Below are 26,605 nucleotides of genomic sequence, written 5' to 3' on the forward strand. Positions count from 1 at the left end.
GATATCTTAGTTACAACATGATTGAGCTAGCAAAGCAGTTTTGTGTTGCTATGTGTGGTATTTATTCAGTTTTGGGAAATTACGATGTTTAGAAAGCACAATCTCAGGGAGCGCCATGATCTGTGATGCATCCATATATCAAATGTGCACACCGCCCCCTACCGTATTAGATGGGTAGCACGGTCAGCTGAAGAAGAGCGGCTACTGACGTCACTCTCCTGCGCCGCTTAGATTGCCAAATCATTTTCGAATTATGGGCACTATTTTGCAGGGCAGACCACGAAAATGAAATAGCAACGTCTTCTTTGTTTCTTCTTCTTCTCTAAAAATGAACAAACAACCTCAGTCACATTTTGATCTAAAGGTTACTTNGTATTAGATGGGTAGCACGGTCAGCTGAAGAAGAGCGGCTACTGACGTCACTCTCCTGCGCCGCTTAGATTGCCAAATCATTTTCGAATTATGGGCACTATTTTGCAGGGCAGACCACGAAAATGAAATAGCAACGTCTTCTTTGTTTCTTCTTCTTCTCTAAAAATGAACAAACAACCTCAGTCACATTTTGATCTAAAGGTTACTTGTATATGATTTGTGCACAGAAATATCCACCTCAAAACAGTGAGAAATGCAAGGACAAAACACAAATTACAAAAAACACTTGTGAAATAACCCAAACTGTGTGAACCTTGGCAGACAATAGTGTTGTTATGGCAATCTGATCACTCATCGTTGGAAGATGATTGAGAAAATAGGTTTCCAAGGCCTTTAAAATGTTCCTTTAATACCGATGAGGAGCATCTTATTCATTTCTTCATTCTTTGGAGCATTGTTATGTTTGGAATTATATATATCAAATGTACTTGGTCTCTATAGTACCATTTACGGTTATTTATAGAAAAATAATCACCATTCTTTAGTATTTCTTTCTAGTTCCTTTTTTTCATTTCCAAAAAAAGCTATTCATCAATCCATCAAACTTCTTGCAGTACAGAAACATGTTTCCTAACTGCATTGAGGGGAAAAAATCCTATCTTATTTTAGTTTTGGAATTTGGCAATTACAGAACTGTCCTAACATGGGAAGTTTTAATAATAACAATAGTAACAATTCCAAGGTAAGAATCCCAAGTCAGAATGGTGTAGACCGTGGGTGTCATACTCATTTAGTTCACTGGCCATACATGGCCCAATTTGATACAGAGTAAGCCGGACCAGTAAAACTATTTCATAATAACCAGTGAATACCAGCACCTCCCAATTGTTCCCTTTCTCTTAGTGTAAAGAAGCACAAGTTCATTCTGGAAACATTCATCCATTCAAACAGATGATGAACAGTCTGAGATGTCTTTAAAAAAGTGGAATTTTAACAACATTTCTCAGTTTTCCACATTTAGTCAGTCAGTCATGTGCATTTTTCCATACACTTCCACTCCTGTGTAATGCTGTCATCACCACACCAGACTAAAGTGGAAGTGATTGAGGAAGCAGGTGAAGTTATTCCCTGCCTTATTAACCATTTACAAATAATGAGCATAGCATTAGTTCAGACAGGACACGATGTCAAGCTCAGCCCACATCCCAGCTACATCAGCTGATCTCAAACAGCCCAATCAACTGATGGAGCAGACAACTTTCCATGACTTTCCATGTAGGTGCATGGAAGGGCAGAGAAGTGTGCTCTCTCTGCCTTAAGGGTTTCCATGTAGGCACATGGAAAGGCGGAGAGATGTGCTCTCTCTGCCTTAGGCTTTCTGCGTAGGTCCAAGGAAAGGCAGAGACCCCAGAACAGAGCCATACCACCCAGTATAATACTGCAAAAAAAGGTTTTACCAATATTGTTTTAAGATATAAGTCTGATAGAGATCATTTTGCAGTGAAGATTCTGATTGTTAATATTTTTTATAATGTTCAGTATCTTTAAATATGACCACAATAAGTACTCATTGTTTTATTTAGAGAACTGTATTCTGGGTGAAAAGCCTCTAAAGCATTTTACATGAAGTAGGCTTCTCATTGTTTAACTTTCTCCTGAAACCTGGCACCTCTTGGCCCTTACATGTGCAGCAATATTAGATGTTCAAAGTGACGCTAATTGGACAGGGCGTCCACCATGAAACTGTGCTGTGTGTATAGATCCTCAGTGCTGCCGGGCTGAAGATGTGTGTGAAGCGTCGGTATTTTAGAATATGTAGGTTCTTTGCAGCAGCATCCATATATGAAGCATTGCCCACTGTCATGGCTACATATGAGTTTGTAAAGACATGAATGTAAACTGTAACTACAACTTGACCAGTTTGCAGAGGCATACCGCGAGGGTGTAATTATAGTTTGCCCATGATCGCACGCTAGCCAGTCAGTGACAAGTGAGAGCTGTTGATATTATGTCTTGTCATACCCGGTATAATCCAAGATACAGGCATGACAAGACGATTGCTGAAGATTCAAATCTACAGTTATAGCTAGAAGGTAAGATAGGAGGTCCGAGATAGGAGAGGACACAGCCATGAGTTTAGGACTTGCTTCTGTAAAAGGAAGAAAGGATTTTTCCTGTGTTTGAAAGTAAAGATAGGACGAGCAGTTAGGATATTTTTCTCTAATGAGGCCCCTGATCCAGCTGGCAGGAATGCAAAGTACAATTAGAGGCCGTGAGAGGCTGTCGGTCACCCTGCTGTTGGTGTTTATTTACAGCAGCTAACTGTCTGTTGATTAACACATGTCTCTTTTAAGAACATACATTAGTGTTAACCTTCTGTCATTCTTGTTGCTGTTGATTATGACATGCTCATTCTCTGTATCATCAGATCATGGACGGACCGGGAGAGAATGACCCAGACCTTGTCCCGGCCTCCCACCCTCGATTCTGCGAGGCCATCAAGACAGACACGGCAGCTTACACCGCACTATTCACCAGAACATTCCAGAACAAAACCTTCCATGTGTACCGGCTCAAGAAAAAACGCAAGAAAAGCACCAAGAGCTCGTCGGAGCCCATTGCGACTCAGTAGCAGGTTCAGGGTTGTGAGAAAACCCCCGTCAGAGGCCAAAGGGGAGAGAGACGGAGGAGAAGAAGAGATAAAAAGCACTGAGTCCTCGCTGTTCCTCTGTCTCCTCTGCACTGTGCCCAGCTGTGATCATGCCCATTATTTTTTCAACACATGGCTCTGTGAACTGTGGTGTTAGAGCAGTGTGCCGGTTCAAGCTTGGGGCTGCATTGTTTTAGTTAGTGGAGTGTGGAAGCACCTATAGGAGTCCTGCTTCGGGCTGTTCTGTGTCCAGCCACCCACCCTGCCATTCTCTCAGCACTCACTGGTGCAGATAAACAGACACAGAAATTACTATTAGGCCGCTAAGTAGTGTCTGGAATACCACAAGCAACTACTAATTATTTAGTTTCATTAGAAGCAGTCAGTGTCATTTCTGCACAGCATCATGAAATGAACAAAACACTAATCACTGCTACTTCTAAATACTGTAATAGAATTATTGTTTTCCTCTCATACAGGGTAGACCTGGGGTTCAGCAGCATTAATCAAAATTAGATTCAGCATCAAATCAGAACAATTTAAAAATCATTTATCCAATCTATTATTTTAGTTTTGCTTTGAGCACATTTAAAAGTCACAAATAACTTTATAAAGTCAAAAGTTAAAACTTTGAGATTGACATGAAATACTCATTACAATAAGTAAAAAAAAGTATTTCCAGATAAATACAGTACATTACATATTTGCTAGTGAGCTCTTCTTTGCTCAGAAAATAGGGAGAGAAACTATGATTTACTGAGATTAACAAATCTGGGGATTGTCAAAGTCTTTCTTTTACGATTATTCATTCTTGGAAAGTGCAAGTTGCCACTGCAGCTCTGACTTATATCAGTTATAAAGTGTATAAAGGGTGGACATTTGGGATCAAATAAACTATCAAAATTTGATAAACATGCAAACTTGAACGTGCCATATTTGAACAGGGTTGAATAAACTGCAATGGGCTGTTTTTAAATACCCTAAAGTATAAATATAAATCTAGTGAGGAGCTTTCATGTAATTTTTTAAAAGAAATTATGAAGGTCTAATTGGAAATGACCTAGAAAAGTATTTCCTACTTTGACAAAACAGTTTCAACTCAAGGTGCAGTTAACTAGCTTGTTTCATAGCCTTTAACTGCATTAGTGCATGAATCAGAAATCAGAAATGGATCTGTTTGTATGCAGTTGCACAGCAAATTAAATTATCAATCTGTGCGTCTGCAAAATATATGGTAAAAGATGCTTTGGGTGCTTTTGTGACTACTTGAAGGGCTAGTTGAACTACTGTGGCTGGCGAGCTAACCACCAATATGCTAGCCAGCTGAGACATGCTAGCGCTACACAATAGATCACAGAGCTTCTTTTCTATTTTGTTTGTACTGTGCTGTGGCACTCTGTTCTCTGTCTTGTACATAATTTCATTAAATGAAGATTTAATTGAAGAGGGGGGTAAAAGCATGCAAAGAAGCCTTCTAACTGCCTCGTTAGCTTGGTTTGCTAACGGGACCATTTCATACAGTTTATTCAAAAGTCGTATTTGTACTAGTGACTTCTGCCTCATACTTCTCTGTGAACCAGTCCTCTTTTGTGGAGCACTATATACTTCGATAGAGGAGTTAAATCAAAGTGCACAGTGCCACACAGCTAATAAGCTACGATAGCGTCCTCCATTTTGGACACTGTGGCTTTTTGTTCCCCCAAAGGTCAGCACTGTAGAGATGGCTCGCTATTGGTCAAAGGTGCACATCTGTGGTTTAAATTCATCATATCTGAAGCTGAAAAATTCAAACAGGTTAACTTCAACACAGCAAGTGAATCCACAGAGCATGGCGATCCCATTGAAATGAACTGATTACTGGTGTGGCCGAGCCTTTGCAATGTTATCCATAGCACTACTAAGATTGGTTGGCCATTGTAGGTAAAACGCAGCTGGGGAAGGCGGGTATTATTCAGGGAATGAACTCCCCACTTTTTTAAAGATTAAAGTCATAACTTTATTACAAAAGAAACACAAATTTATGAAGAAAAAATGGGGGGAAATTGTGTTTTTTTTTTTTGGTTACAAAACCACATCACTTAAATTTGCAAGGTTGGATCAACCTCATCATGCTGTGGTCGTCACTGGTGGGAATTCAAGCAAATGCTGAGACATTGAATGAACATTTAAACATCCAATCAAGACGTCCCCTTATGGTTCAAAAACAGTTCCAAAATGAAAGCTGTGTCAACATCTGCAGCGTTACCTGGCCTATAGCTTGATGATTCCTGGGCATCCTAACAATGCCAAAATATCGGGGCATCGGTGGCTTAGTGGATAGAGCAGGCGCCCCATGTTCAAGGCTGTTGCTGTGGCTGTTGCCGTGGCGGCCTGGGTTCAACTCCAGCCTGTGGCCCTTTGCTGCATGTCATTCCCTCTCTCTGTCTCTCTCTCTCTCCCCCCTTCACACTTAGCTGCCCTATCAATTTAAGGCAAAAATGCCGAAATGTGACATTAACACAGACGGGCCTATTCAGCTGTTCTACCCAAGTTCATGTACACATTGTGCATTCAGCAGCTTTATACATCCCACAACCTGAAAATAATAAATCAGCTTAGTCTAAATATAGTAACCCAGTGTTTCCCACATAGGACACGAGCCCAGGAGACTTGATCTCCTAGGTGACCTATTCATCCATCATGACTTTCTCCCTATGTGGACCATAGTGCTCCTTATTCTACGACACCTGACATAATGGCCGTTTTTGAGGTTTTTCATTTTAAATTTATGACTTTATAATATAAGAGAATATTCATGTTTTTTTTCATGTAAATTTGTAAATTTAAATTCTGAGTTTTTTTCTTGGATCACTACCCCTCTCCCCTAGTTCCATATTCTTTTTTTTTTCTTTTTTTTTTTTTCTTTTAACCTATTTCTTTTTTTTTTTTTCTTTTAACCTACGGTGGCCCTAATTTGCTGCCGTACTCTTGACCTTGGAAATTGCTGTGATCCCAACTCAAGGTCCAGATCTGCTTTCTGCTGAGCTTTTAACCATATCACACAGTCACGTATAAGTACTGTGGATAAAACAGATCAGCCTCCATCAGAACTTAGCAAACTCCATCTACTGATTAAGACTGTTGGTTGTGGTTGAAAGCTCCAGCTGGACTTGCATGGTTACACTACTTATCTTATGGTCACAAGTAAAAACATTGTTAATAATGCTGATTCCATGCTTCTATTTCTGATAAGTTTCCTTTAAAAAGCACATGACATGACTTCAACTTGACTGCGGTGTTGTCCTGTTTGTACCTGAGGTATCTTTTCAGCTAGTGGAGTTTATGAAGACAGCTGGGGGTCGTGCTCAGCTGTGGTTTATGTGGGAGAGAGCAGCATTGACCATTAGCTGGACTTGGCACTCTTCGGCTCGGCACATTTGGCTCAGCCGTGATAGATGCTATCAATTACCCCTGAACAGAAAGCGGAAATAATTTTGTTAGTTTCAATTCCCGCCTGGGTGGAAACAGGTTCCACCGGTGCTTAAATGTGTTTTTGCTGTAAAACTGAGGTCAAAGCTGGTACCAAGTGATATTTGTGACATTGTTGTTGTTGTTGCTGTTGGCTCCGCGATTCTCATCAGCAGCAGCCTCAACCTTTTCACTCTCTCTTCTATCTCCCACACACACAGCCACAAACACACATGAATAATGTAAGTGGCGAGGAAATTGCAGCAGGCTGACAACGACGCTGATTCCCCGCCGCAATCCAAAATAGTTTGTGATAGAGAGAGAGAGAGAGGGGGCCAACACTTGCATATCAAACTGAGGCTTTGTGGTTGGAAAAGAAAGTGGGGAGGAGCAGGGGGAGTAGGGAGGGCAGGAAAGGCTCATGTTTAAACAGCAGAGCAGAGATGAGAGCACGGATTCACAATGATCTGAACCCCTTCCTCATTCTCCGTTTCTTCTTTGGAACCAAAGGGAAAGCAGGGGAGAGGAGGTGATTGAAAGGCTGGAGCTGTGTCGGTAATTATAGGGTGGCCAGTCAGAGTTGCCTGTTACAATGAGCCGTTATGTGGGTTCGACACACACTCATTTTTCCCTCTCAGTCTGCCTATATTTGTACACTTGTTAATAAGGACCTCTGTCTTTGATAATCCGCACACTCGCAGATGCACGAACACTCCTGTACACAGTTGTTGTGTTGCTTTTGAAACCGTTGTTGTTCGTTAACCGTATGGCCTCATTGTAATGCATACCAATGGGATCAGTGTGGAACAGCACCACTTGTTCTCCCCCTCTTGCCTTCATATTGGATGTTTAATTTAGGAGATGTCTGATTGCTTTATTTGAGAGCGAAGTGATTCCATTATGTTTGTCTAATAAGAGTGTACTAATGTAATATTTTTTTTCAGCATTCTTAATTTCCATACATATTGGGATTAGTAGTTCATTGGGAGGCACGCCGTCTGCCTATGGTTTGTCTTAATGAAAAGGGGATGAAGAAATCCATTAACTTGTGTGCAGATGTGGAATTCAGCTCAGCACTTCCTAAGGCACGTTTTTTAAAGCACTAGTCGATGCTACTGAAACAAATGCAGCCACTTAAATACATATTTATGCTTGGGAAATGAAAAGATTGAATAAAGAGAGAGAAAATTAAGAGAGAGCTTTCCAATAAAAATAACTAAAGGCCAGATTCACATTGTATTCTGTAATAAAACAACACATTTTCTTCTACAGAAATCTGTAATAATGATAACAACTTTTTTGCAGTCTTTGTATCTTACCACTATATGGCCAAAACTATATGGACGCCATTTCATTACACCCATATTGATAAAATGATCTCAGCTCAAGGTCCTTTTGCTGAGTTATCCTGGAGCTTTCAGCATTATCGAATGCTCCTCATCCGCAGATTGAGTTTGCTCAAGACCTAACTCTCCATGCTCCTGAGCACCTCTCATGGATGTTTGTCCTCCTCCTATTTTAGAATTTTTTGTTTGAATATTTGGTCCAAGGTTTTATATCTTGTTTGTTTTACGCTCCTGTAAACTGATGGATGAATACTGTTATTGTTGTTGCAATTTTTTTCTGGTGAAGTGAATAGAGCAGAGCGATTTGAAAATGGTTGCCCATACAGCTGTGTTTAGTCCTAGTTAAAGGAATTCACCTACAAAATCACCATTTGTGTATCAACTACTCATCCGTGTTACATTAAATTCGTGAAGAAAACTGTTTTCTCGTATGTCTCCACAGTGAACGAAGAGTCCAAAAACAGAAAATACAGATTGGGGGGGTGTTGGACTGGCTGGTAAATCTGGCTACAGCCCTGTTTCCAAGGTCAGGAACTGAACTGTCATGCTTAATTACACCCATATGTAATTTGAACATGTTATTTTAAAGCATGGGTGTAAAAATGCTGCTGAACAGCCTCTTCTCTTCTGGGGAGGCTGTCAAAAACATGCTGGAACCTGGCTGCAGGGATTTGGCTCTCAGACGGCATTCGAATTCATCCCAAAGGTGTTGGATGAGGTTGAGGTCAGAGCTCAGTGCAGGTCCACACCATTCAAGTACACAGTATGTGTGCTCTGGCTGTGAAGTACACGTGTTGCTGTCTTTAGGGGGGGTCAGTCATGGTTTTAGTGTGTTTGGGGGCATGGTGGTGCTGAAGCTTTGGTAAAAATGTACTCAGATTTTTTTGTTAATTTCACTGTAATTTAATTAGTATTCATGATGAGCTGCAGCTATGACGCATGTGCCAGTCTTAGACAAACCATCTGACATTCTCTGGAAGCATCTAAACAGACGGATCCCACTGAGCCAGTGCCATGTAAATACGTTGAAGCTATTAGTGAATGTGAAATTTCCACATGGAGTATAAGGGTCTAAAATAACGTGTAATGAAGGAACACTATAATCCCTCCACACATTGGTACTTTAGAGGTGATTGACAGGTTTTTCTATAGAGGTTCCTGGTACAATATGATTGGCTGACATGTAGGCCACTCTTGAGTTCACACTGAGATAAATGCTCGGAACTGATGCACCTTAAAGGCTACATTATTGCTTAAGAGCTGCTTGTGACCCTAAACGTCATCTTCAGCACAAGCACTGTTACATGTAAAATCTGTCAACAGTGGAAACTGTCTGCTCCTGTGTTTGTTTGAAAGAAGAATATTGTATTATGTATGTCAGTGCCTTTGGTCATTTTCTCCATTTTGCTCTGCTATTTCTTTTTCTACAAATCCACCAAGCAAATTATGTACAGCTGGGTTTTCTACTGCAGGTCATTTTCATATCAGAAATCATACAAACTAGTAAATGTTTACTCTGCAGCTAAAATTGTTCTCATTGCCAAGCACGTAATTGGTGGAAAGGATATAAAAGATACATGAGTCAAGTAAGAGTCTGCTCCAATGCCAGTGTTAGATATTAGCCACATCAATGGCAGTATGATGAATAAAGTATTTCTTTTTCCAACGATGTCGTTTATTGTTTGTCATTATGTAAGGCCGGAACCTTCATTTTCCGTTTCTTTCAACTTTATAGTTTATTTTTTCAGATGCAGTCACGATTCAGCACAGTCACTGGTGCAAACAAATGAATTTATTGAGAAAAAAAATCAAAGCAAATACAAAACACTTACATAACTGTCCAAAGCTCATCACCATTTTGATGATAAAAAAAGATATGTTCGATTTTATTTATTTTTTTTTCTCAGTAGCTGCACATTTTAAATCTATGTGGTGCTTTCTTGACAAAAAGCAATATTTGTAATTAATCTATCTTTGTATTTACAAATGATGTAAAAACATTAACTTTGTTCACAACATGTCTGCACCCGGAACACAACATTTAAGAAGCCGTTGTATGGTACAAATGAATGGTGGTGGGGAGTGAGCTGCTTCTCACAGCTGCGGAGAGAGAAGTGTAGCATGAAGCGCCTTCATCCTTCACCACTCTGCGTGGCTCAGGCTCAGCCCTTTTCTACAGAGGAATAAAAAAACAAAAAAAAAAAACAAACAAGCATCCCCCCTTTAGGAAATCCCTACTGTCTTTAAAAAAGAAAAAGCCTGTGTGTCTTAGTTTGAAGCATCATCCCACAGCGGACTGAACCCTCACCTGACCGCCAAGTCTCTTATTTTTAAAAGCTGCATTGTTGCCCTGGCTTTTAAGAAAATAGCGTGTTTCTGGAAAGCTGAAATCTGGGAATCGACTCCTCTGTCGACTTTTTTTTTTTTTTTTAAAGTACCCGCAATCCTTTGGTTTTTTCCAGCATGACAGCAAGCCATCAGCTCCTATTAGGATTAGTGGCCTGACATGTTTTCACACACTCCTACCCTTTAACTGCTCTCTGCCGACAGGCTCGGCTCTGCCAGCGTGGAGAAGAATAAAAAGAACATGATGAGAGCTCTGCTGCTTCTTCCAGCAGAATACAGCGTCTGAAATGCCAGGAGAAGCCAGGTCGGCTTTTTGGAGGATTGCAGGGAGGCGGGGTAGTGGTGGGATGAGGTTAGGACACATGACTTTTATATTTATGCCATTTGCTGTGCAACAAACCGTTTCAGCAGAAAACCGCTGCTCCCAGCGTCACCCTCCTCTCTACAGCTCCCTTCAGAGCAACTGAGCTCCATGGTGCACTGGTGACACATTTCGCCACAGAGCAAGGCATGGTAAGATGCTTCCTCTCTGCCTCCCCTTCCCATTTGCTCCCTGATTCAACCCTCTACCTTGTAATCATCTCTCTTATCAAAGGTAAAAAGAACTGGTCCTTCTCAGACTCAGCGCTCCTCTTTCCCTTTGCTGCTTTTTTATTGGGCTTTGCCTCTTCTTCCTTTTTACTCCAATTGTTCATACCGGTTCCACAACAGCAGGAGTTTTGGAGTTTAGAGGGGAAAAAAAAAAGATCCATCAAACTGATGTGAAAAGGATGCCAAACAAGAGGAACACTCTGCTGACAATTCACAGCTTGGATAATAACTGCAGACTTATTATATCCCTGCAGTTTTCAGTCCATTTTCCATCATTCAAGAAAATGTGGTAATTTAGCAAGGGGCAATAGATAAATGTGGCGTATGGCACAGGTATCACAGCTCAGAACTATATATGAATAATCACCTCAATCTCCTTCCTCCTCCTCCTCCTCCTCCTTCCATTTGTATTTATTGAGTAGTCACCTTGGAAAGCCGTTTGACATAGTTTGTATTCTACCGTGCAATCATCTGTTAAAATAGTCTCTTGCAGCCGCCACATTTGGTATGCCTGAGGAAGAGCGTACGTGGAACAGAGCAACAGAGCAAGTATTTCCTCCCTCCCGCAGTCCGCTCGTCCGCTCCCATTTCTTTGTTACAAAGCTGTTTGAATTTTTGTGCACTCTCCCTTGGGTGAGCAGGAACGCGCAGCGGAGGAGCGCGAATGAGAATAGGAAATCACATGAAGACGAACGCGCAGTAGTAAGTAGAAAGCTTGATGTCTTACAACCCACAGAGCATTGAAACTTGAAACACCCAACCAATACAGAATTACTCAACCCAGTGAAGGACACATTACCAGAAGAAAGAATAATAATCTCACCCTGCAACCCAGTGCCGGCTGAAGCACGTTTTTTCTCATACAAACATTGACAGAAGCTGTGTACAGCCAGGCAGCGAGAACACAATGTGTCCACTATATACTGAAAATCCAAACTCTGTGATATATGGGCTACTCAGTATGATCCCACTCATCTTCTCTGCCGAATCATGTAACAGTGCGGAGCTGAATATATGTTAGAGTCCTTTGTTTATTTACAAAGATTTCATTCAGCAGCAAGGTGCTAAAAATACATTTCATGTGGCATTGATTTGCTCAGGTATAAAAAATAACCTGGCCAAAACATTTTCATTTCACATTTGAGGCCTTCAGCTGACACTCATCCAGAGCAGCTCACAATGAGTGTTAGAAAATAGAGGAAATTTGGGGTTTCAGCGGCTGTGACTGGAACAGATTTTTTTGACAGTGAAGCTAAGCTCCATCATGATGAGTAGCCCGGCTAGAGAGTGACGTTCTGAAGCCTTTAACCTGACTGGCAGGTTTGATAACGTCTGCTCCTGCAAAATTTTGTCATCTAAGGTAGAGGGAGCGCAGAGCGACAGGCTCTTTTCACAGGGACACTTTCATCTGCCACGTTGCTGATTGACGGGGCTCATCATCCAGTAAATACAACACCTTCCGTGTCAGTTGTCAGCGAGCGAGGTGTGTGGAGAGATGTCTCTCTGTCAGTCAGTCTCTCGCTGTTTTCCCACCTCAGCCGTCGCTAAGCGTCTGCTAATTGATTGTTTCGGGATGGCCCGTTATCAGGGTCCTATCAGTTGGTCTGTGTGAGCTCAGAGGTCACTGGCCTCGGCTCGCTCGTACAGCGCCCGCAGCTTCTCAAAGCGAGGCCCCCATTCCCCTAGTGTCTCCTCCCTCCTCCCCTCTCCTCCTCCACCCTCCCCGCCACTCCCCCCGTCCAGCCCTGCTGAGCTGAAAGAGCTGAGGGAGCCAGCAGGCGAGCCCCCTCCCTCAGTGGAGAACACCTGCAGGGAGTCGAAAGGCCCCGTGTCTGGATGCTGGTCAGCATCGCGGATGATCTCACACAGGTAGCGGGCCAGGTCCTGGCTGGAGAAGGACAGTGAGCGACGAGCCAGCTGGGAGGGGCGGGCCTGGCCCTGGGCTGGGAGTCTGGTGGGGGGGACATCCCTGCGGAGGCTGGTAGTGGTGGTGGCAGTGGAGGATGTGGAGGCTGCCGATGGGGGCAGGGTGGTGGAGCTGGTTGTCCGGCTGAGGGAGTCCAGCGGCTGGGTGGAGGGCGGGGCTGGGGTTGCCTGGTGAAGGAGGTGATGGTGGTGGTGGAGGGAAGGAGGAGGGTGGTGCAGGGCTCTGGAGCGGCAGTACTGGACCGACTGCGCCGGGCTCGGCTGGAGGGATTTCTGCAGCTCCGCCATGTCGTAGGCGTTCTGGACACACACAGATCAACACATGTTCATTCAGACACACACATGCAAAAGCAGAGGAAGAGTCTCAGTTAGCACAGGAACTGTAAGAGCTCAGAAATGAGAGCAGACAGAAGAACGAGCCAGAGTGAAAGATGGAATGTTTTGGTGAGAGAGATGAGGCAGAAAAAAATGAAATGTGACAGAGAGAGAGCAGAAAAATGAAAAGTGAGCAGAAAAACAATCAGCTCCCCCCATAACGTTTACTGTGAATGTTCCACCTATTTAAGTTTCCAATCTATCTCCATTTACTACCTCAGAGAAGTCATCGTAATTTTGAGTATCTGTGTGAGTGAGTGAGACCAAGAAGATAAAAATATGAGTGGAGGTGATTCAGAAAGGAGATGAAGGGTGTCTCTCTTTCTATCCATCTCTTATAAGCACTGGTGCATTGGGGTTTAGGAGCCGCCAATACTTTCATATATACTGTAACAGCCAATCACTTCAGTGCTAATGTCATTCCACCAAAACTGTAACCACGGCAGCAGAGATGAAAAAAATAAATAAATAAATAAGAATGGAGCGATGTAGGAGGAGGAGGAGGAGGGGGAGGAATAAATGATACACATAGAGGAGGTGTGGGTCGCTTTGTAAAACTGATTATGTGATGAGTGGAAAGTGCTGATTTTATTTCTCCAGAGAGTTTTCAAACAAGACTCTTGAGAATTAACTGCAGCATCTGCTCTGCTATAGGGGATCATAACTGTGTGTGTGTGTTTTGTATGTTTGGCTGCAGGTGATTTACAGTACAGAAGACAAGACCTTGAGGGTTTTTGGGTAAAGACAAGGTGTGGCAACAATCTATGTAAGCAAGTCATGTTTCTACTGTGTGAGTGTGTGAGTGTGTGTGTGTGTGTGTGTGTGTGTGTGTGTGTGTGCGCGGCCACATGTGTTTGTCTCGATCAAAGCCGTGATATTATGCAAGCTCTTAAGTACTGTTGAGTGCTTGTGGGTTATAGTGGCTGTTGGAGAGAGGAGATAAGGATTTTGCGTGGGCCTAATTAAAACGCTAGCATACACACACACACACACACACACACACACACACACACACACACTCACACAGTGAATGATTTTATTCCAAACTGAATTGACTTGATCCACTATAAAACTGCTATCTGCATCCACAGTTAAGTATTTGCAAATAAAAGCAATCTTAAAAAGAATGGAGTTGAAAACATTTAACCTTCATGCAAGCAGTTCAGTACAACAGCTTGATGGTGTATCACACTTCACAGTACACTTAACTAGCAAAGTGTGTTAGTGTGCTTCTGTGCATAGTTCATTTTGTTAACAAAAACAATCATTGAAAAATGTTTGTCACAGACTTTTTTCCATGACTAAGATGAGAAAAAATAGATCTTTGATAATAAAACTGAAACAGATGTCGGTTTTGTTTTCATTGAAAAGACTAAAATGTTAGTGGTGAGCTATTGGACCGTATGAGCAGTGTTGGGTAAGGGTTACTTTAAAAGTAATCAAAGTACGTTACTGCATTACTTTTTTTAAAAAGTAACCAGTTATTTTACTGCGTTACTCCCTGAGTAAAGTAACTCAATTACTTTAAAAGTACTTCCAACATTACTCCCTGAGAAAAGTAACTCAAGCACTTTTAAAGTACTTTTGAGTATTCTACATTTCCTATTGGGCAATGGACCACAGGGCGCTAAGCCTACATTTTTTTGTCTCCAAAATTAAAGTTATGGACCACTTGCCCTTCACTGAGATCCAATTCTCCCATCACAGCCGTCACTTTGACCAGTAGAAACACAGAACGATCTGCTGCCGTAGACAACTGTATGACAACAACACCCCAGCGTTTTTAATATTTCCTCTAGGGATGTTACCACACAGAGTAAAAGGGGGAAATGATGGTGTGAAACAGCAGAGGCACTTTGTCAACCCGCTGAGTTAACGTTACTGTCATTAGCATCAAGCTAGCAAACAATGGTACATCCTCACGGTCGGACATAAAGTAATAACATTAACAAATAGCGGCGGGGCTTTTACTCACCACAACTGCAGAGGCTCCCAGCTTCATTTGAAACAAACTACATTATAGACGGTCCGTTATTTATTAATCCCTCTGTGTGTTTATATATTTACTTTTTATCCGCTCCGTTGTCTTTGTAAAGTTAACATATCGCACCGTCATTTCAAACTCAACACTTGTTTCAAATTAAAAGCCCCTTATAACCTCGGCTAGAGAATCCCTCCATTTTCTAAATAGGCTGTTATTCTGAAACATTTGTTAGAACTTCCTGTGGAAGATACAATAGCTTGATAGTTTACGTATGGCGCTTCAAATATAGCTCCTGCTGACGCTTTTAGGTGACTACAACAACATGTGGCTGGCACATGAACAGACACACAGTGACTCAGATAATAGTGAAAGTAATAAAAATAGGACAAGAATAGGACAAGAATGACATCACACATGCCGTGAAAGACGACTGGGGATAATTGGTGAGTATAATAAGCATAATGCAAGTCCTGAGTCTGAAATATGTCTGTCAGCGAGTCCTACTCCACCTATTTAGACTCCACCGTAGACAACGGCAGCATTTCTCCAACCACGTAGCGAGCCACAAGCTCCGTGGCTTCTTTCAGACTGACAGGTTTAACATTATCTCTGTTATTAGAACCTAAAGACAGCCGTTGCTGTTTCGGAGCTGAAGGACCAGCGTTCTAAAAGTAACGGAAGTAACTGATGGCTTGTTTGAAAATGTACTCAAGTATTTGATTACTCCAACAGCAAACTAACACGTTAGGTTACTCGTTACTGCAAAAACTAATCAAAGTACTCTAACACCTTACTTTGTAACGCGTTATACCCAACTCTGCATATGAGTGCTATGAGACTGGAGCACCCACAGGTTGGTAAACACCAGTAAATAGTCAGTGCCAGGATGTTTCACTAGTCTGCAAAACTCTCACACCGGAGCAGCGTCAGCCATTAAGCGAGTTTTGAGCTGTAATTTGTCAGAAAATAAGCAGCACTGTGTGTCTGACTGCATGGTGGAGCTGTTAAATGGATTTGTCAAGTTGTTTGGTGCAGCGGTGGCTGTTGGCTTGACAGACAGGTGACTGACTGAGCTGAAATTCCAGTTTTAATCATTCACTCTGTGAGTGGACTTAAAATGAAACCTCCACACTAACATGTTGCAGTTAAAGAAGGAATTTAGGCTGAAATAAAGGTATTTTTTGGCCTCCTTACAATTAGACTGATTAGTTAGAATTTGCAGTGAACCTGGGTACAAATCCTAGTTGTCTTGTTGTAGTAGTTATTTATGGTCTGAAGTTTTGAGATTTTGAGCTTTTCAAATGATGATCAGTAAGCGTGTGCTTGTAAATCATCCTTTAAACCTGTCAAAAACTTGCAATTGTGTGGAAACTATCTGTAGAAAAAATCATGTCTAAATGAAATTTCTACACAATTCACCTTGATTCTGATTTCTAATACCTGTATTAGCCAAAATTAAAGAAAGAAAATGTTTTGACTAAAGTAATAACTAATAGTTGACTAAAATGTAATGAAGTTTCATGGAATAAAAGTTAACTAAAAGTATGTTAAAATTACTATGTGATGAAAACTACAAACATTTTCATCTAAAGATGAAGTCTGTATCTAAAATAGCTGTCCAACAAGAAGTGTCTTTCTGTAAGTGTATGTATGTGTGTGTATTTATCAGTGTGTTGTACCTGATCCTCTTCCCCGCCTCCCTCCTCGTCATAGTTGAGGACGTTCTCTCGGATGTCCTCCCAGCCGTCGTGGTGGGCTGAGACGTGGTAAACACCCTCTTTCAGCCCTTTGTAGCTCCTCCAGCGAGTGTAGAGGAAAATGCCCAACAGCAGCACTGGAGTAAAGACAGACAGTTGGTGGAGGCTCATCAGTGCAGGCATTAGCATTACAATTTCAATGATTAAGATCCTGTAGCCAATTAAGGAATGGCCCCGGAGAGAGGTGCTCTTTGATGGAGTTGGCCTTGAGCCTCGTTTGCCAAAAAATGTGAGCTGAAATATGATGAGTTGTAGGGTTCAACTGATAATGATGCTTTGGGGTTAACAAGAGTTATTTTACAGCTACTATTTGACAAAATATATCTCAAGGATTTCAAGGCGTGTTTGCAACAGGTACCTTTTTACTCAAGTGATCTGTTGGGGGCCAGCAGTACTTTACACACACTTCTCACGAAAACAGAGTCAAAAACTTTCTAAGCAACACCCCCCTTATCTTATTGTATTTACTGGTGGAAGAAAGAAGTCAGAGATTCCCAGGGCTGGCGAAATTGAGTATCTGTGCATCCCCAGGAGACCAGTCCCACCTGAGCCACTGTTTTTCGAAGCTGAATTGACTACAACAAACAAACTGTGCCCAGGACTCTACCTCATTCACTTCTTGATAAGGCAACCATGTTACGAAACAGTTGCCATACTCCAGCAGATAAGGAGCAACACTAGCATTCGTTTAGAGTCATATTTCTGGCTTCAGCACTTTTTTCATGATATAATAATAATGCCTTGTTTTTAAAATGTATTTATTGTTGTTAGGGCTGCCACTTAAAAGTCATTGAGTCAAATCATCCTCTGTGACCCCTCAGTGGAATTCAAAGTCTTCAAGTCGCTCCATTGAAAAATCATGTGACATCATGCGCTGGTGGTTAATTGATGAGAGAAGCTGAAACCTGAGGTGGAGTGGTTAGTAAACTAGGTTATTGTAACCATGTGTTGCATCAGAAATCTAAAGTGTGGTGGCATTTCAAACTTTTGAAGGACAGAACTTAAATGCAAACTATGCACTAACATCTAACATGGCAACCCACTTGAAACTGGTAAGTGCACGGAGCTACGGTGGCCATTCTGCCATTTTCTGGGCAGGTACTACAGGCAATAAGTCCATTTACAGGGCTATGTTATATGTTATGTATACCTCTGCAAGGCCCACCCCATGCACAGAGGTAAAGATGACCATCAGCTTCAACCCAAAGCACTCTGGATTTCAAGCCCCTGCTCACAGAGACACAGAAACTAGCAATTATTGTCAGCATGGCAAATTTCATTGTACTCCATATGATAGGTGACTACTTTGTGAGATTTAAAAAGCTGATGAAAACTCTGGAGCCAGGGTACACTGCTCCTAAAGGAGCCACTGTTGTGCGCGCATTGTTGGCAAAATACAACACAATGAGAGAGGTGGTTATGGAGCAAATTAAGCACAGCGCAGCAGTACATCTCACAACTGACACTTGGACGGGACAGCAAATGGAAGCTTACATGACAGTCACTGCCCATTTTATTCCACATGACTGGCATCTGGAGTGAAAGAGATGGGAGAGAGTCACAGTGCAGACACTGACTGAGCAAAGTCATGGATGCATATGGCATTCCAAGAGAAATAACAAGTGGCTGTGGTACATAACAACACAACAAAACATGATTCTGTGTTCAGACATGTTAACCAAGGACCTGTCCTTGGGGACTGTGTGAGGGGTTTGTTGCTCAGTGTAGACATTGCAATTATGCATTAACAAAGCCCTGAAAGAGGAACTGGTCTGTCTAGCAGCTTAGCATAGCAGCTGCAAAGTGTCTGGTCAGTCATTGAAATAAAAGTGCTTAAGCCACAGCAGCACTTGAAGAAAAAAAATAAATAAAAAAAACTGAACACAAACTGACTGAAAGATGTGCCAACTGGCTGGAACGCCACAATCTACATGCTTGACTGTCTTGTGGAACATTGATGGTAAAGTCACCGCAGTGCTGTCCAACCATGGTACCACCGAGAGGGCCGACTGAGATTTAAACTTAACAACTTTCCAGTGGAGAATCAAACAGGACATTATTTCTGTTCTGAAGCCCATTGTCATTCTGGTGGAGTTACTGTCCCAGGACATAAATGCCTGCCTGTTTGCCACTCTGCTTATGATCATCAACATGAAGACACACCATCTGCAAGTGTGTGGGGATGACAGTGCAGCCACTAAGCATTGAAGGGCAAGCTCACAGCAAATTTTGACAGGATGTGGGAGCTGACAGGGAGACTACTTGGAAACAGTACGTATATACAAACTGCAGTTCTTGATAACAAACGTACATTCTTAGAGGATGTTCAATGCGACAAGGTATATCAAACAATGGCACATCTGACCGAGAGTGTGTCTGAAAACTACCCAAGGAGCAGCACAAATGGAAAGCGAGGACATCAGCATGGAGAAAACTGAGCCTACTCCTAAAAGAAAAAAAAATGACAATGAGAAGGAGATAGTCATTCTGATGATGACGTCAACTGATGAAGATCATCGTTTATAAGACTCAAAGCTCAGCTCTCCATGAAATTTGGGCAAACTAGTTTTCCTCCCACAGCATGTCAAGGCTGAAAAGGAACACTGCATATCACGGGTAAGTAAGACCACTCATCTACCTTGTGATTAGTGCAGACAATCATTCAGAAAGATTGAAATGTACTAATGGCAAGAGTTTAATTTGTTTATTTGTTCATGCTTAATTTATTTATTTTACATGTAAAGAGAAATACAGTAGCCTACTAACCCTATATTGAAGACAAGAAGTTAGGCAATTTCAAAGCAGACAATGCCATGAATTTACTGTTATTTTCATTTAAAAATAATTACAAAATTAAATAATTTAATTTGTTACTATATTCATGGTTGGATTTATTTATCAGTTGTTGTTTTTTTAAGTGTATAGAGAAATAAAAAAGAATGACTATCCTGTTGAACATGTAAAGTCAGTTATTCCATAGTGGCCTATGCTGTGATTTTATTTGAACGGTTTCATTTATTTTATATACACATTTTGTTAATGTCTGAAGCTAAATAAACAAGGCTATAAGAGCTTGCTTTAACCAGAAACACATGCTGCTTGTCTCATTATTCTGACATATCCATATGGGAGCCTGATATTATATGTCTGTAATTAATTACACTGAAATTCAAATCTTGCATCATATGCAGCTGTCTTTTATAGATTTTTAAATGCGCCCATGACTGTTGCATTTCACTTCGTTAATGTGGTCAAAATCATTACTAAAACTCATGCCAGTGAATTTCCTGATAGTCAAGTAATGCCTTTCACCACAGGGCTTTGTACAGAAGCCCTGAATGGCAAGGTGAAATTTTTTTTTTGCAGGCAATATTGGCCCAAAGCTAACCTTGTCTTCTTCGTACAAGATATTACCACCTTACCTGGATGCTTTCTCCTACAGGACATAAACTTTTAGGCTTAATTTGGCTGAGATAATATCTCCTACCATAAAATGAGTCTGTGTGCATGTGGGACCCTAGACTTTGCAGGTGGGCGGTTCTTGTGTATATGAAATAGAATCCTGCCAGAGCCATTGCCAAGCCTCATTATGTTTTACTGTGGACACTTGTAGATAGTTACCCAAGAGAGTTAAATCTTTTGTTTATTCTGCTTTTGGCGGAACTTTCAATGCCCTCTGTATCCTGCACTAAGTGCTGCATTTTGCACGGCTTTCTCACTCTCGAACACCCTTATTAAGCCTAAAAGTTTATCCCGAGATAATATTCCATATGCAGGGCTTGACATTAGCACCTGCCCACCCAGCAAATGCAGGTAGAATTCAGCAGTGGTATGTAACACAGTCTGTCTTAATAGCCACTCTGTCGGGTGGCATATATATGCATGCAGTTGCACGATATGTAGACTAATGTATGTAATGTGGAACCAAAGATGATGAGCGCAAGTTTTCACCCACTGCCCAGTGTTAGCAGCTTGTGCTGAGGTTAGCACAACAAGCTGATAGGCATAAGAGTCAGTCACACTACAGCAATGCAAGTGAAAGGCAGAGCTGAAAGACCTGCATACAGGCTATGGCACAGCTACAACAGCAACCGTGAACAGGACGAGGAAATTATGTTGGCATTTCTCCACCACTGTAGGGTATGTCAGTGAAAACACATCAAACATGCTAACACACTTTCAACTGCATCACCCAGATGTGCTGATCACTGGGACGGGGTAAAAATAAACCAAAACTCAAATCCTTATCCCTGCTGCTTTCAAGCAGCCTTTAGACACAAAAACAGAAAATTATAAAACAATAAATGAAGCAACTAGAAATTACATTGGCATGAAGTCAAGGTGGAACTTATAACACTCCTCCTAATGCACGCATTTTGTTTTTTATTATTTCTGTTAATTTTGTATTTTTAGTTACATGTCATGAGAGCTTCTTTGCAGTTTTATAGCCTCTTGTGAGCAGTTGCTTTTGGTTAAGTATTTGTTTGGTGTTTTTACAGTGTAATACAGAAGTGTTTGTTATGTTCCTTATTATTATAATGAAAAAAGTTTACAAAAATTGGCACCTCATAATTTGATTTGATTATGATTCAAAGGGCAACAATTAAATGACAAAACAATTACTGATGCATCAAGATGCATCAACATTTTTTATTTCTATACATGACTGTGACTGCTTGCTACTTTTAAGACACACATGTAGCATACTGTACTTGTAGTTACCCATATTTAAACAAAAGAGTTTACTTGGTTAGAGCGTGGCTCTTGTACAGGTCCCTTTTCCCTTCAACCTTGTAGCTAAATTGCTTCCATACCCAAGCTTTTAAACAGGATTGTATCCATCTGCGGTTTCTTATGTGAACCCAATGTGGGATGTTTAAACCTGCGAAGTGTCAAGCGCTTACATATTGTAATATTTCACTAGATAGAGTGTGTAATTAATGTACTGTTGAAAAATAAATGTCAGAAGCCTTTTTATTTTAAAAAGTAACTGCATTAATTAAAGAATATCTTAATTTGAAAGCACCCTACAGTCTCCTGCCTGTGTGACTATAACAAAATGAGGGGGAGGAGACGTGCTTCGCTGCGCCGCTGTTGTTATTGACGTCTCTAGCAGTGGAGAACAGCCTGCTGCATGTTACTGTAGCTCAGGGGAAAAGCCAACACGCTAAGAGGGCTGGGTGCAGTGTTTGTTGAGATGAAACAGACTGAGCACAGTGTTATTTTCTTCACCACAGAGTTGGTTTAAGTTGTTTAATGTTGCAGTGTTTAATAGTCAGGCGGGCTGATTGCTGCTCTGCTCTGTTAACATTAGTCCCTGGGTGACAGCATTGAACACATTCAAAACATACCTCACTTTCGCCTCGCAAATGATACATTTTTTAGACATTAAATCCAAACGGCAGCCTTTTGTGAAGATGAATTTAAATTGAGTTTAGTGTGTCCGTGCTGTAGACTGGCTGCACTGCCCTCGTGGTTGAGTTCCTCCTTTTTTGTTTCATTAACATCACATTATAAATACACATTTAGATAATCAATTACTGACATTTGTTAATCGATACCAAATTGTCCACGTCTGCATGGCGATGCATCTGAGAATCGATAATTTCCCCCATCCCTAATATATGTCTAAATATAAAAAGTGCTTTACACACAATCTTATCAGAAGTGAATATTTGATAACCGTAGTGTTAAAAACAGCAGTGGCTGGTGAGCAAAAGTTAATGTCAATATCTGCCCATATGTTAGTAAAAATTCAGTTTTATATTGCCTTGTAACAGAAATATTATGTCAGGCTAAAATAAAACATAAGTACAGTACGCTAACATACATAAATGTGCATTCAGAAGCTAGACTCCTACACAGCATGTAGATCTTTCTGGTCACATTAACTCTCCAGTGTCTCCCAGAATAACAGCAGTGACAGACTGGGTTACAGTTAAAGGTTTCACTTGAAGTTCCCCTTCATTCAGATTCAGAATACTTTATTAATCCCCGGGGGGAAATTGTTTTTGTTCCAATGCTCCGTGCAAAGTAGAAATAGAAATACAGCATGAATGGAAACAAGAGATAAAGATGAAGATATAAATAAAATACTAAAATAGACAATGAAATAAGCAAAATAAATATTAAAGTAGACATTAAAATAAAATAAAATAAAATAAATATTAAAGTAGACATTAACATAAAATAAAATATTAAAGTAGGCAATAAAGTAAAATAAATAATAAGAACAGTAAAGTAGACAATCTGAAATATATACAATATACAATGAACAATGAACAATGAACAATATACAATGAATACAATGAATACAAAATTCATAATGTTGATCAGTTAGTAAATAACACAGCTTGACATGACTGGCTTGACTGGTATCAGTTTTACATTTATTAAAGACTAATACTCACAAGAGGCTACTTAAAATGCAGATTAAAATGAGTCTTCACATCCTCATTCTTTAACACTCGCCAATATCTCAGCAGTTAAGGGTAATTACAACTGTATGATTGGATGGCAGGCCTTGCAGGCATAGGACATCCTTTAGATTATAGCTACTGCTGGCAGTGCTGACAGTGTTTGGTTGTAAATTACTGTAAATTATTGACATTTGACATGGATACTCTGTAAGATTGCAGGAGGTGTTAACATTAATTAAATATTGTATGCAAGAGAAAATATGTGGAAGAGCTCAGTAAAAGTGATTGCTTTCAGTTTTATTTCAGGAAAAAAATGTTGAGGTGACTTAACTTTGGGTAAAAAGCAGATTGAAAGTAGCGCATACACATACGCTCACACACACACACACACACACACACACACACACACACACACACGCATGCATATACACGCACAGTTCAACCAATCTGCATATATTTCCAACGCTAGCGTTGCTGTGACCTTTGCAAACATGTAACAAATCCCCAGTGCCTTGTCTCATCCCTTTCACCTCTTGCCTTAGTTAACACTTCACAATTCAGTGGCCCTTCCATAATAGTAACCTGCTTTACACCAACCCACCCACACACTTACTGTTCACTCCATTATTTCTTGCCTTTAATTCAGCTGTGCTTTTTTCCTCTAATCAAACAACTAAATCAAAAGGACTTTTTTCCCTGCAGAACTGCAAAAGGAGCAACTTGTAGAATATGGAGTGCAATGTTGAGATAATATTTAATAATTCACAACCACATATCATTAATTGAGCCTGACTGAATTCTTTTCGGAGGCATATTTATTTTCAAATCTATTTTTGCAGAGACTGTACATAGGAGAGCTGCGTTTAATCACATTTGAGAACAGCAGCAATCATGTACTGCAAACGGTTTCAACTGGCAGCACTATAAATACCCCGACTGTTCAAATCCTATTAATCTGAGGAAAGACATCATTGTGAAAAATCTGTGATCTTAAACAATTCAAACACATGTTTTTAACACTTGGTGCTCTCATCTCTCTTTCTCCATCAGCCTCTGTTTTTTCTTTTATAATCCACGCATCTTTCTTCTACATCACAACTAAAACCTGGCAGCCAATCCATCATGTAAGCACACCAACAGACGGCACTCAAACTCCCTGTGAATTGATAACACCCCATTAAACAGCCCACCCTCTGACAACTATGTAAGAGTAAATTCACTCAGCCAGAAACCAGCTGCACAGTACGAGAGGAAAAATCAATATTCATTTACTGTCAACTTGTCCCCCTCACCACAACTCCAGTGTCTGGCAGATTTATAAGATGAAATTGTTTCAAGAGATTCACTGTTTCATCTTTAGAGTGGCATTATGGCTTCTAATAGCAGTGAACAAGAAGGGGAAAAAAGATAAACTGAAAGACAGACTTTTGTTCTGGCAGGAGACACATGTGGCTGACTGCGGCAGAGAGTGGCCTTGATGTTAGAGAGGCAGTGAATTGGCAAAAACAAGGTCACAGGTTCAGTCCCCTGCCTCGACTGCAATGGTCCTCATTTACTGTGGGGTGCCCTGAGCTTCCCAAAGACAGAAAAACAGTGTTGAGAAGCAGCTGATCCAGCAGCCTCCGGGTTTCCCATGCCAATAATAATACCAGGCTTGAGGCTTTAAGGCTGGGCCATATTACATACCAAAATGCAGAGCAAATTTCAGATGTTGACAGAATGAGACAATGACAAAATTCACACAATTTAACTCACTGATAAATTAATGCAAATACTTAAATAACACTTACCACTTTCATTATCTCATAAACAGCAAAATGCAAAATTCCAAAAGTTGGGAAAAGATAACTAATGCCTGGAGAGACATAAGATACAACTTCAGATGGAAATGATGATTGAAGGGGCTCTGTGGAGTTTTGGCTCTGTTAGCATATATGAGAGCATGCAGGTAATGCAATAAATATTTCTGTTAATCTTTATAAACACATATGCGCATATGGCACGGCATTCATGTGGATACCACCTGACATGTTCCACCCATTCAAACACTGTTGCAAACATTGTTCCCCACCTCATGGCAATAGTACTCCCCAATGGCAGTGGCCCCCAGCAGAAGAAAGCAGCATGCCACACTACAAAACCTGTTTAGAAATGGCCTGTGGAGTGTGACAAAAAGCTCAAGGTGTCGACCTGGCATCTAAATTTCCCAGGTCCCAATCTGCTCAAGGATTCTTGTGATGCGCCGATGCCGCAGATTTACCCCTAATCCACGGTAGGGCCTACTTGGATCTGACTTGGCTCTGACCTGTCTAGGCATGTACACAGGATCTCTGGGAGTGTCCTGCGGTGTCTGGCACAAGTGCGTTGGCAGCAGCTTTTTTTTTTCTACTTTTGAGACAAACTGACGCACATCAGCTCATGACCGTATATAAACAGACGCAGACGTTGTTAATATTTCCCCAACTTCAGAACATATTCCTGCTAGTTGTGAAAATTTCAGTTAAGAAGCTTTAATTGGTGAATTTTCAGGATAGAGTGCTGCTTTATTTCATAACAGGCATCGCCCTGGTTGCAATGATGGTGCTAAGCTAAGGAAGAACTGGAAACACTGACCAGTCAAAGCAGACTGGGCTTTTTCAGAGGACGGGGGTTAAAGAGACAGATGTTAAAACAGAGCGTTTCAGACAGAGGGTGAACGCCGGTGTTACAGCACAGACAGTATGAGGAAAACAAAGCGTTTTTTTAACATGTAAACATGTTCAAGTAAAAACCCAAAACACTATACACAGTATAAATCCGAAAATGAGGTTAATATGTCCCCTTTAATGACTTAAAGTTAAAATGCATTAAGTAGCTGTCTACATATAGCTACTAGCTAGCTAGCTAACAAGCTGCTAATGATCAAGCCTTTTATTAAAGTCAGTTTCGTGTCTTTATCACTCTTTTTTTTTAATCTGATTTTACGGTTGCATACTTAATTCTTTTTAATACTCTGTACTTTCATTGACCTCATTTTTAGTGTTTGTTTCATCTTGATTCTCTCATGTAAAGCACTTTGTAACTCTGTTTTGAAAAGTGTTGTATAAATATATTATTATTTATACATCAAAATGTACTGTATCTCTCCAGATTCTTAAAATTCCTACTTTTTCAGAGAGAGCCTGCGTTTAAAAAAGTTTTTCTGTCTAGTGTGATGGGCAAACAACTGATTAGGTTAGAAATCAAGTCTGGTATGAGATACATGTAATACTGTAGGCTATGTGGATGTGCAAACAAGCAACACACTTCACATGGACTCCATTATGTCTTTCTTTTTCTCACTTGGGTGAGAAAATATACAGAAAAAAAAAAAAGAATGTGAATAGAAGCACACAAAGAAGAGCTGTTGTGAG

At 40.8% G+C, this 26,605-nt stretch overlaps 2 protein-coding genes across 4 annotated transcripts in view; one reads left to right on the forward strand and one right to left on the reverse strand.

Moving 5' to 3' along the window:
- The window catches only part of dpy19l3 (dpy-19 like C-mannosyltransferase 3), a 104,533-nt gene extending 100,067 nt beyond the window's left edge, over positions 1 to 4,466 (forward strand). For all 3 annotated transcript variants that reach the window (XM_050049999.1, XM_050049991.1, XM_050049983.1), the window contains exon 19: positions 2,801 to 4,466. In XM_050049999.1, coding sequence (XP_049905956.1) covers positions 2,801 to 3,004 — 204 coding nt within the window. In that variant the 3' untranslated portion in view covers positions 3,005 to 4,466. The remainder of the gene's footprint in view (positions 1 to 2,800) is intronic.
- Positions 4,467 to 12,106: 7,640 nt separating this feature from the next.
- Positions 12,107 to 26,605, reverse strand: part of si:ch211-186j3.6 (neural-cadherin) — a 446,142-nt gene continuing 431,643 nt past the window's right edge. The window contains 2 exon segments of the mRNA XM_050049923.1: positions 12,107 to 12,978; positions 16,717 to 16,871. Of these exon segments, the coding sequence (XP_049905880.1) occupies positions 12,367 to 12,978; positions 16,717 to 16,871 (767 nt within the window). The 3' untranslated portion in view covers positions 12,107 to 12,366.

This window comes from Epinephelus moara, chromosome 1, assembly GCF_006386435.1.
Source record: "Epinephelus moara isolate mb chromosome 1, YSFRI_EMoa_1.0, whole genome shotgun sequence".
Lineage (NCBI taxonomy): Eukaryota > Metazoa > Chordata > Actinopteri > Perciformes > Serranidae > Epinephelus > Epinephelus moara.